This window comes from Pseudopipra pipra, chromosome 7 (assembly GCF_036250125.1).
Source record: "Pseudopipra pipra isolate bDixPip1 chromosome 7, bDixPip1.hap1, whole genome shotgun sequence".
In the NCBI taxonomy this organism is placed as follows: Eukaryota; Metazoa; Chordata; class Aves; order Passeriformes; family Pipridae; genus Pseudopipra; species Pseudopipra pipra.
This window is the reverse complement of record NC_087555.1, coordinates 11,342,836-11,355,201: the sequence shown is the minus strand read 5'-3', so window position 1 is coordinate 11,355,201 and position 12,366 is coordinate 11,342,836. Positions and strand designations below refer to the sequence as shown.

Genomic DNA, 12,366 nt, shown 5'->3' with positions numbered 1-12,366 from the left:
TGGAGAGCCTTGCTAGGGCTGTGAGAGAAAGCACAGAAGAGAAAAGTCAGAGGCCCACAAAGCTCATGGTCTTGTTTTGAAGAAGGTAAATTTTAACTAGAAGGTTTGTGGCCCTCAGTGCATACACAGATGCTGAAAGCCCCACTTGAGTGGGACTGCAGTTAGCATCACCATGCAGAAGGGCAGCGTGAACCTTTATAAGGCTGTCGTTTTTTCCCTTGTGGGGGAGGCTGCCTTGCCACCACAGGTTACAAGCAAGAGAGGCTTGCTTGGCTTCTTCAAGGGTGGCAGAGTCCTGCCTGCCTGCCAGGGATGCAGCAAACTGGCCCCCGTGCCAGCTGTGCTGGCTGTGCCCCATCCCCAGACAATGGAGCCATCCATCACCGATGCCTTCAGGAGAGAGTCTGCAGCGACATTGTGCAACACTTCCTGACTGCATCGGCTGCTCTGTCACCAGCACCCTGGTTTGTGCCAGCAGAAGCCGGAATGAATCTGGCCTGTTGTGTATTTACACAGTAGGTATGTGCCAGCTCCACCTGTGGGCTGAAGACTAGTTGTTGACAACCCTCTCAGGCTGCAGCCAGGTATTCGAGAGATGCCCACTGCTGGCCACAGTTACTCTGCAGTAAACCTAAGGATCTGGCTTAAACCAGCCCAAGATGGGAAATTCAGAGCTAATACATGAATGCTCGTCAGCATGAGCTCATTTATGCTGCCCCATAAAATCAGCTAGTTCTCAGGCACTTGCACAGCAATGAAAGTTGTGCCTGTGCTTTTGTGGGAAGAGTTGAGTTAGCATTCGAGGGGGAGCAGTTACCCCAGGAAACACCGGGACACTGTTCTGCATTGTCAGAGTTTTGTGATTTATTTTTTTAACATTATACAGACAAAATAGTGGCTATTGTGTAGGCACGTGCTGTCTATTAACAGAGATCAGGAAAGGGAAATAAACCACGCATTACTGAAGAATAAGATCATGATTGTGGTCAAGTGATGGCAGAAATTTTTTTTCTCTTTGTCAAGCTGATTTGTAAACATTCTTCAAACAACTGTGCAGACAGCAGTGCCACAGCTTCTTGAAAGGAAAGCAAAGACAAGGAAAGATTCCACTGCACAGATGTTTTACAGTAACCTTAGACCTGTCCCAAAGTTATCTGGTCATCTCCAGTTGTCATTGTGAGCTATGCTGCACATGTGGCCTCTTTGCAGTGCAGTGTAATCAGGCTGTAATTTATATTTTATCTTCAGTGATGATAGCTCTTAAAAATGTTTTGTGGTGTATTTGCTCTTTGATGCATGCTAAGCTCCTGTTAGCATTAATGGGAGCAGTGTGTGCCAGGGAGGGGGAGAGACACCTTCCCCCTGCCTTCAAGTGAAGATTAATTGTGTTTTGCTTATACTTATCACTTTGCATGAGATGGCAAAAGCAATGTACAGCTGAAAGTTTTGTTGATTTTGGTTTTTTTGTTTGGTTGGTTTTGTTTGGTTGTTTTGGATTTTTTTAATTCTTGTTGTCTTTTTTGTCACCTTTTTGACCATTTTTGACAGTTTCGTCCTAGAGAAGAATTGGAGGATGGGGCTGCTATTTCAGAGGTTGAGTGTTTGTTCAGTGTCTTGCCATGCTTTCAGATCACTGCCTGTTTCCTGCCCTTAAGCAAGGCAACCACCGTAAAGCAAAGGGAAGCATGTGGCAAGTGTGCTCCAAAGATGTTGAAATGTATTACTTCAACCAGCGTGCATTCCGGCCTCAAAACCAAACTTGCCTTTGACTTCAGGTTCCTCATGGGACACATTTCTCTCTTCAGAGTTCTCTCTCAGTCCCCTTTTGTGTGGCTCAGAGAGTGACTTGTACCTCAGAGCTGAGAGATTAGGACACATGGCTTGTCTGATCCAATATTCTGGCTCCAGTGGTGGTCAGGAGCAGATGAAGGCTGATAGGAAAGGCCTGAATATTTGGGGGATTTTTTTACTGTGTGACTGCTTTGTCTTTGCAGCTGAATGGGACCCAGGGCTGCTGGCTTAAAAGCTGTTGTAGCCACCAGTTCTGGTTGGCTGGTTTGGTCTGGCTTGCACAAGACGGGGCACATCATATCACAGACATATATTATAATTATCTCTAATAAGGGTGTTTACTCTTGTGAAGCAATTACTAAGGTGCATTGGAAAATGCACAAGATGTGCGCCAGCATTTGAGCTACAAAATTAAAAGAAGCTCAGATTGAAGTTAGATGAAAGTGAACATATTTATCCATGTCAGACTTCCTACCATTTTGCACGCTCATATTGATTTCTTTTGACACGGTCTTCTTTTATTGAGTACCATATATTTTTTTAAATCCCTTACCGATAACAGTACCTGCTAAGGGCAATTGTAAAAGGAAACTAAAGTATATTAAACCTGCCTGGAGTCAAAATGTAATCTAACACCTGTAGTCTGCAATTTGTCATCACTTCATAGATACTTTTTCTTTTTTAATAACAGTTTTAGATTTCCCTGAGTTTTGACCTTAGGATACTGTATAATCCAAGAAAAGCAAGGAAACTAAACCACAGTCTTTAACACAGCTTTATGGTGTCAAGGTGTGAAATCACTCTGAGAATGAGTCCAGAGAAAATACTTCCTTTGGAACTGCAACTAGTACTGCAGTGTTTACCCAAATGAATGTATTTTTGCAAGGGGAAAAAAAAAAAGAGTAGTCTAAGAGCCACATTTTGAATAGGAAAGAAATGAACACAGGTGCAAATTGTAACTTCTGCTACAGTTTCTTGGACAGACATTCCTAAAAACCTATAAAGAGTCTTGGCACAGTGATTGTGTCTAATTAATGTTCTTACCCCTGTGAGCCCTGGCCTGGGAGGCTGTCAGGGTGCAAGCCTGTTTATGGCAGCAGCTTGCTCTGTTCTCTTCTTGCACATTTCTATATATGAAGAAAGTGAGACCATAGCTAAGGAGTGTAAGGCTGTTTATTTGAATGGATTATCTTCTCCAGATTATTCCTGTAAGATCTGCTAAGAAGGACAGTGCCTCCTTCTAGGTATAAGATTTTGTTGCAAGGTGATGAAGTTTATCTCTTAAGTAAACTCTTAACATGATAGCTAGGCACTGCCTGTGGGCTCTCAGCTTGCAGAAGTCACATGTTGCTCAGTAAAGTGCAGCTGAACACCTTGTTTAGGCCTGTCCTCCACCCTCCCTTTGACTTCAGCTATCTTTTGGGAATGAACTTTTCCAACAGGCTCCTTTACATGAGGTATGTAGTGACTTGTTTTTGTGTGGAGTCAAATTGGTGGCGACTCCTGCTGACTAGCTGTGAATGCTTTAAGGGATGTAATAGAGGACTGGTGTTGGGTGTACCAAGTGCAGGTACTGGACCTACGTTTGTAACATGTGCATGTTCTCTCTGGCTTTTATTTTGGGCTCCTTAAGCAGGCTAAAAATCTGCCATCTTTGGCATAAAAATCCTTGGTGTGATACAGTGTTATGGCTGGCTATGAGAGCAGCGTAAACGTGAAGGAAAGCTAAAAGGCAAGACCCCTTCGCACCATGCAGAATAGATTCATAGAACCATTTCGCTTGGCAAAGACCTTTAAGATCGAGTCCAACCATTAACCCAGCACTGCCGAGCCCACCACTAAACCAGGTCCCTAAGTGCCACATCTATACATCTTTTAAATACCTCCAGGGATGGTGACTCCACCACTTCCCTTGGTAGCCTGTTCCAGTGCTTGACAACTCTTTCAGCGAAGAAATCTTTTCCAACATCCTATTTAAACTTCCTCTGGCAAAGAGAAGGCAAATCCATTCAACTTTGCTCCTTGTGGGTTTGGGTTATGAAAATTGATATTGGCCAACACATGCCACTTGAGGTACCTGTTGGTGCTCACTCTGTGCACAGAGGAAGGTGGTGGCTGTTCAACAAGGGCAGTCTCTGTTGCAAATGCAGTGTTTCAAGAGTGTGACATTTTTGGTGGTTCTCTTAGTAAGGGGGCAGCTCTTCATCTCAGCAAATCCTAGCAGAAAGGAGCTCACATGAGTAATCCTATCTGCAAAGGGAGGGGCAGAACCACACTACGAAACAGAAGAGCGAGGGTTTTTCCCATAGAAATGCAGTTCCTGATTCCGATGTGCTGCAAAGGCTGCTCAGGCAATGGAAGGTGGCCTGTCATGGAGTGAGTGTTGCCAGCTGGTGCCTTGCTGCTGTTGTTGCCCGAGTGCGTGTGCGTACCCCGCTCAAGCATATCCTGCTTGGCTCCCCTTAGCAACTCACCAATTTTACATGTCTAGTTCTAGCCAGAAAGTGGGTGGAAATGGAAACAAACATCAGTGGCATAGTGAATCCAGCCAAAATTAAATGCAGTACAGACACAGGCTGCAATTGCATGACATTCATCTTTCAGTTTGGGTTTGCTCACCTCTCTTTTCTGTGGGAACGCTGAAGTCAGGTTTCTCCTGCAGAAGCATCCTTGAGACATGGGGAATGGATTCGTGTAAAACAGTTCAGCGATCTCTTCCCCCAAATAATTCTTGGCTTTGGATTTTAGATAGACCACAAACCCTTAGCTTATTACAAATAATCCTGATCACTCCCGTAATGATACACTACATTATATACTCTCCTAAATTTAATCATTCAATATCTCACTTCCTTCCCTGTAGGCATGTACTATTATATTTTACACATGGCTTCCAGCTGGTTTTCATTGTGGCCTTCAAATCATATTTCAGTGCAGTGCGATCTAAGACCAGTCACTTTATCATTTAAAGTCAACTTCCATCACAGTCATTTTCTTACAAGTTTTTTACCAGGACAGGTTAATTTGTTAGAAAAAAATGGGTTTGTGTGTGAGGTGAAAGTCTACCTGAATGAACCTTCATGAAGCAGCATCTTCCAAAGCTGCTCTGTTCTGAAATGCTGAGTTGGCAGCCGCACCTATAGAGTTTAAAAATCAAATCTGTTGTAGGGATGGAAAAAATAAGTCCTGTGGGCATGGAAGGAAATCTGTATCTTCACATTTGATTTGAAAGTAGATGGGGAAGGGAAGTCAGCTCCAGATGGTAGTGGATGTGGAGGAGGAGGAGGCTGCCCCACTTGTGGCTGGGGAAAGGTGGGGAAGGGCATGGGGGATTTCCTTTCCTGGGAAAAGGAAAGCTGAGCATGGCCATTGTTTTTGTCCCTTCTCTCAGAAGCCCAGCATATACATGGTGGTAGGTCAGACCACTGTTGGGGGTTTACCTGCACTGGAAAATGCACTGCACCCTGTACTTTGTCACAAAAGATCAGTGATGGTTCCTTCTTCAGAGCAGCACCAACCCAAACACCAAAGTGTTACAGCAGGGTCTGCACAGCAGTGCGTGAAGCCAGTTGAAATTTTACCTGTGGGTTTAAGAGCTTAATAATGACCCAAGATCTGAAAATCTGGAACTGCCAAAAATGGTCCATTTCCTCAGTGAGGCTGTGACGTGCAGAGCCAGACATGAAGTAAGCAAATCACCCAAATTTTTCAGCATGCTTTACAAATGCAGTTTAAAACAAATATTTAACAAAAAGGTAATTTAGATTTCATATTGTACTGTGTGCCCCAGCAGTTGATCTGGTTTGCATAGAAAAGCATTCTCTTTTGTGTTAAATAGTCCATATTGTGAGAAGGAATTGCAAAACTGACCACAGCCTAAACCTGAAGGAAATTCTGTGCATTTATCCACCTCTCTGTATATGGGTAAACTTGTGTCACTGAAAAATGTAGCGTGGCTGAAATCCTTTGTTAATGCCACTGGCAATCCATAGCAAAGCCCCCAGAAACTAGCAAAATAATGAGATTTATCTGTTACAAGAACATCGAGCATCTTTAGGCTTTTTCATTACTTAGGATAACAGTAAGTGAAATAAAATCCAACCTTTTTCTAATATTTTGCACTGATAACCCCTGGGTTATGTGTTTTCTCTTCTGGAGAGGGTAGAGAGGTCACTCCAGAAAAGGAAGGGTTAATTGAAATAATTCTTTTCCTCCTGCTCTCAGCCCTCTCTTTGGTTGATTGCTTTATAGATGCTGTAGGCATCTCTTCATCTCCTTCAAATTAAACATTTTACTGCTGCTGATCCTGTATTGTTGGATTTTTTCATCATTATATTTGATTGGAAGTCTTGTAACATTTTTCAAGCTGGATTGTTTCTCATGCTATTTGTCAACTGAAAAGAGAAAAAAGCCCCCTTCCAAGTCCAACAAGAACGAACTGAGTAATTCTCACCCTTTCTGGATGTGTTTCTATCTCTGTTACTGCTACTTGAATCCAGCTTCTGATTAGCAGTGCTCCTTTGCAGCTTTTTGTGTGACGCTGTCTGTAAGTTCCCTGGCAGTTTATTTGTAGTGCTAAATCCTTTTGATTTTTGGCTGCTCTGGGTCTTACAGTATCAGAGGCCAGGGCCAGAAGGCACTACAGGGGAGATAAGTAGGTAGAGTCTGTGTGACAAATTTATGAGGCTGGGTCCTTGGCTAGTGTCAGCAATCCTGGCTGCGCTGCTTTCAGTGCTCCCTGCTGACATAGGTATGGATCCCACCCTTGTCTGTAACCTCTCTATTTGGGAACATCAGTCCTTCTCTTTGAAAACAATCCATAGACAAAAAAGAAATCCTCAAAGAGCCAGCTGAGTGATTCCATGCATTGGAACATTATGCTCTTTTATTACAAGAGATGTAATAAAACATAAACCAGATTATCTGTCATTTCCATTTGAGTCTCTCCTTTCCCCCGCTCCTTGGTTAGCCCCATTTCTATGACACCCTGAGCATTTATGTGCTTGGGAGGAAAATGTATGTATTGGCACTGAAACAGGTTTGCAGTGTTTCTGCCCACGAGCAGCTCTTGCCTGCAGTGTGGCAAGCCCTGCCTGTCACCAGTGGGACACCTGCTCTTAGCTGCTCATTGAGGCACCAATGAGGGATGTGGTGCTGTGTCCTGCCTCTGTGCTCGGTGGAGCTGCAGCCCCCCAGGGCTGGCCGAGTGCCACCAGGTGCAGCAGGGGAAGGGCAGTGCCCTGGCCAGGCTATCACAGCCTCTCCTCCAGGCTCAGCTCCCTGGCCACATGTGCGGTGGGCAGTGGCTGGGGACTGTGAGCTGCTCTTCAGAAACCATGCCTGGAGGTCACTGATGTTACAAATTACTGTGGCACCAGCATTGATGAAGGAAATTAATCAGGGGCTCTTTGCCATTGAGCCTTTTTATTTATTTGCATAACGGGCTGATATTCCACAGCGGACTTCCCTCTTGCAGTAATAACTTGACTAGTGTAGCATTTTACTGGTGGCTCAGTGCGTGTGTAAAATTCAGTGCAAGTTCTCAGCATGTTTCCATTGTTTATCCTTATTTTTTCCCTTTAGAGAGCTTTAATGTAGGGTTGATTTTCTGGATGGTACACTTTGCAGCAAAGACATTTTCTTCTTGGTTGAAGAGCCAGAATTCCCTCTTATTTGTGGAAGAAAATAGTTATCCATATTGATTTTGTTAGCTCTGAGTGTTGAGTTCTAATAATTATTTCCCCGCATCTGAAAAAACCTCTGGGCAAATCCAGCCCTCAATCCTGTAGGGGATTTTTTCCGTTAATCTCTCTTGTATAGATTTGGTTTTAAAGAAAGCATGTGGAACTCCTCTGTGTTTTGCACAATTCAGAGCAGGTATTTTTTTTCCTTGGAATAAGGGCTGCACAAGGACCTTTTTAGTCATTTTAAGTGGCTGTTAGGAAGATTAAGAGCTACATATGCTTTCTTTAAACTTGCCGAAAAGGAGATACTGCTGGTGAAAATCTGTTATAAGACTGCAAAGCATGTTTGCCCAGAGGGTTTCTCAGAATGGAGGGCTATAATTATTTGAACTCAGAACTCCTCAACTGGTGAAATTGCTACAGATGTAATACAGAGAAATCTGTTCAGGAGACACATTAAAGCCACCTATGTGAAGCTACTATGCTGTCACTCTTCATAGATGGGAAATGTTAACAAATCTCTGCACTTCCATTATTTTTTTTTCCATAAAGCAGCTGTGATGGATTTTAATGCCAAGTCATTATTCATGATAAAGTAGCACCTGACAATCCCATGTGTGTCTAGGCCTTTGTGGTACTTGGCATTTTGAAGAAATGATGAGAGTTTCTAGCCTAAAAAGACAAGAGGAATCAAGGAGGGGGAGAAGAGGAACAAAGCAGGAGAATGACTTGTCTGAGATGGGACAACTGGCCAGTCATCCTGACCATGAGACTGTAACACCTTTTGACTTAACTTTTATTTTGGATATTTTATATTTCTTTTTATTACTTGCATTTTGTATTTCTTATTTATTTTGTGGCTTTATATTTATTTGATATCTTTTGCCTTTTATATCACTTTCTCCTTTCAGTCTATAGTTACCGGTGCAGCTGTCTTCAAAGGTAGAAAGGCAGTGGAGAAAGGATATTAATTGTGCTTTTCCTCACCAAAACAAAATAGACCCTGTGTAAAGGCCTGTACAAGTGTCCTTATCTCGAGCACCAAGGGGGTCAGCATGTACGTGAAGTCTGTGTCTGTTTGATCTTATAGGTGCTGCACAGACAGCAGTCCCAGCCTGCAAAGGAGAATTCCCCACCTAGAGAAGAGGCTCCTCCTCCACCTGCCGAGGACAGTTGTGCCAAAAAGCCAAGATCCCGCACCAAGATCTCCTTGGAAGCTCTAGGTATCCTTCAAAGCTTTATTCATGACGTGGGTCTCTACCCTGATCAGGAAGCCATCCACACCCTCTCTGCTCAGCTGGATCTCCCCAAACACACCATCATCAAATTCTTCCAGAACCAACGTTACCACGTAAAGCACCACGGGAAGCTAAAAGAGCATTTGGGAACAGTGGTTGACGTGGCAGAGTACAAGGATGAGGAGCTGCTGACAGAGTCAGAGGAGAACGACAGTGAGGAAGGCTCTGAGGAAATGTACAAAGTAGAGCCTGAGGAGGAGAACCCCGACAAAAGCAAGGCGGCTCCAGCAGACATCGACCAGAGATAATGTGAGATAGGGGCGCAGAAAGCAATACATTGATCCAAGGATTTTCTGGTTTTATTTTTGATTTTTTTTTTCTCTTTTTACCTTTTGTTTGTTTGTTTCCGTTGCGCATGATCCATGTGCAAACCGAATGAATTCAGCATTGCCCGATCAGACATTGCCTTGACACAGACACTCGAGTGTTACACTTCCTACATTTGACTGAAGCAATTGTTGTAGTCACATAGGATTATGCCTTCATCAATCTTGCACTTATGAAAGGGACATCTAGCAAGTAAATGGGAAGAAAAAGTCCTATGAAATTAATGAAGGAAAATTTACAACTTTGTGTGTGTATATATATATTTACATAAAATATATATATATTAAAATTGCATGGGACGGAACTTTACAACCTAAAAGTATAGACTGTGAAATGAGTTCTTTAAAGATGAGACTTGTTTATGTATTAAAACCACTTCACAATGAGTTGCTTTGGCTTTTTGATAAACTGCCGCCTGCTCTCAGGGTGTGGTGACTATTTTTGAATTCCTATTTATTTTCTATGTTTATCCCTGATTTTTTTTTTCATTATTATATGGCTTCCTATCTGGCAACTTGATGGGTAATTTTTGAGGTATTTAAAGACATAAATCAACACTGCCAAAAAAAGAAAAGAGGAAAAAAAAGAGAGAAAATGGAAAAACAAATCAGGGCACCTTAAAGAGAAAACTAGTAAGTTAAAAGTACTTTGAACACAATGCACACTTAAAAGGATACAGCATGTTCCACTCTCCAGATAGTCCTTTCTGTAGTGAACAGATGAGTTTTCATGGGATTCAGAATAGCTGAAACTGAAATTCAGTGCATAGAAGACTTGTCCATTAACGAAGTCTTTATAGAAAGAGAAAAGAGATAAATGTGTTGAGATTTCATGTATGGAATTCATACTATCAACCACATTTTACAGCGGATTTTATTTACCTGTTCTCTGTTTCAGATCTTGAAATTTATAAGCTTCCTTCTTGTCAATGCTTTTTGTTTATACTGAAGTGAAAAACACACACGTTAAGTTACATTGCGACACAAAATGCCACAATCCCGAGAATCCTGTCCAGGTAAATTGCAGACAGACCGAGGGTTTACAGTGCTGACACCCTGTTGCTGACACCCCATTCGCCCTCCTCGCCAGCCTCCCCCGTGTTTCTGTTTTAGCTGGGCTTCCTCTGTGTCGCGTGTTTTGTGCCAGTGAAATGAAGTGTTTTCAGCCGCAGGTCCCACCTCCCCACGGCACGGGCACTTCCCAGCCTCCCGAGGCACGGGCACTTCCCAGCCTCCCGCCAGGCCCTGCACACCCCCCCGCCCACCTCCCGGGCGAAGGGTCCCGCAGTGCCCCGGTAGCAGCCACGTTACATAAAGCAGAGCTAACACTGACTGACTCTCCAGTGGCGTGAGCACTAAAGCTGCAATCTACTATAGCATCCACCCGCTCTGAGGCATCATGTCGAAAGAGACACCAAGTAGCATTTACTTTTCACTTCTGTGCAATGATTTCCGAGACGGAGACCTCACCTTGCAGCTGGATTGATTTCAGACGCCTGTTCAAACTGCAGCCGTAACACTACAAACGAGGCTTCTGGCTTTTTTCTTCCTTTTTTTTTTTTTCACATGGGCTTTTCACGTAACCTTGACAAAGACCTCATGCAATATACCTTTGAAAGTTACTTTCTGTTTACTACACCAGGCAATGTAATATAACTGTTAATACTATTTATATATTTGAAAGGTATAAAAGGTAGGAGTTAAAAACGAAAAACAAACCTCTACGTGTAGATATTTACTCAGAACAGACAATATACAGGGAGAAGACGTTGCAATACAAGCTAATTCTAGCTGCTCAGTAACCTCTGGAGTTTTTATGAGATTTTTTCAGAGCTAATGTTTGAAACATGAGTATCTCTGCATAAATTTCATATACCTTTGCAAATTATGGTGGGTTGCTTACTTAATGCCCCTTTTGCTCTTCATCCTTTAGTTCTGTAGTATGCTGCAGCTTTAATCAGAATTTCAGTGGTTGCTGCTTTATGTTTCTCTCAGAGCTACGCTTTCAAAACTGTCTTCTTAACCTGTAGCTGAAATCACTCCATACATTTGAAAGGAAACTGAATTTTGCCAAGCTAAGTAAGGTTGTTCATCTGATGATGGCATCAACATTTGGTATCTTTTACACTTCAACCAAAAATTTTATTAGGTATTTTTTCAATGCTGAGTCTTGCCTTTTTATTTTTAATTTCACTGCCAATTTTGCAGTGGTTCTAAGTGAATCTGTGGGCATTTTAGCCTGTGGTCTTGCCAGAACTTTGCGAATTACAATGCATATATGTCTATTTATTCAATATCCATCATATAATATCTATTTGGAGAAAGAAAATTTTCTTGTAGTGCCTCTTAACAAAGCACAATTTTCCGCCTTTTTTGTGAAATAAAAAATAAAAAAAACAAATTGTGTTTTATTGCGGTATCAACAATGTGAATAAGGATTAACATATTGTAAATGTTCTTTTTTCCATGTAAATCAACTTTATCTTCGTTATCACTAAGTGATAATTAATTTTTAACTTATGTGCATTGTTAGGCTGTTAGAATTTTTTGGTTGTTGAAATAAAACGCATTCAATAAATATGACTTAATTTGTCAAGTAATTTACTGGGCCTTTTTTCTTTTCTGCCGAGTTCAAGCGGAGCAAGATCTGCAAAATGGAGGGGGCGTGTTTGCCTGTTGAAATAAGAGTTGACCGGTGTTATTGGGGTTTGAAAACCTGCATAAGGCCCCTGGGGTCAGCACAGCTGACAAATCTGTACCCCCCAGGACTGATCTGTTGTGTTACTGGCTTTCTGTGTACATGTATGTGCACACATAGGGAGTCTCTGATGGGATCAGGAGGAGGGTGTGGGTGCCATCAGCCCTTAGGAGAATATACTCAAAACACACACACAAAGATCCACTTCCAGTCTGCTGTCTTCTTTTGCTCGTAGATTTTTTTTCTGTTTATAATTAAAAAGCCACAAATGACTGCGTGTCAGGAAACTTTTGGAGCACACATGTCCATGGTTAATGGACATAATAAAAGGCTTTATTATATTTATAGCAGGGCATCCTACTGAGTGTGTAGAGGAATGCCGGAAGGATTGATGTATCTGAGAAATGTGTGAAATGTTTTTGGGGAGAATACAGATAAATGGAAAAAATTGCTCAAAATTCTTAAGCTAACAAAGTGGTAAGTGTCTGGATTCAATCCTAGCAGACAAATCATATACTGCACATCAGACTTGAGTTGTCTAGGAATCGAGGTAGAGCAATTTTTAAAAG

General features: G+C 42.2%; 1 protein-coding gene across 6 annotated transcripts in view; it reads left to right on the top strand.

The window, feature by feature from the left end:
• Window positions 1-11,699, top strand: part of SATB2 (SATB homeobox 2) — a 133,944-nt gene extending 122,245 nt beyond the window's left edge. For all 6 annotated transcript variants that reach the window (XM_064661988.1, XM_064661990.1, XM_064661986.1 and 3 more), the window contains one exon: window positions 8,566-11,699. In XM_064661988.1, coding sequence (XP_064518058.1) covers window positions 8,566-9,021 — 456 coding nt within the window. In that variant the 3' untranslated portion in view covers window positions 9,022-11,699. The remainder of the gene's footprint in view (window positions 1-8,565) is intronic.
• The last annotated feature ends 667 nt before the right edge of the window (window positions 11,700-12,366 follow it).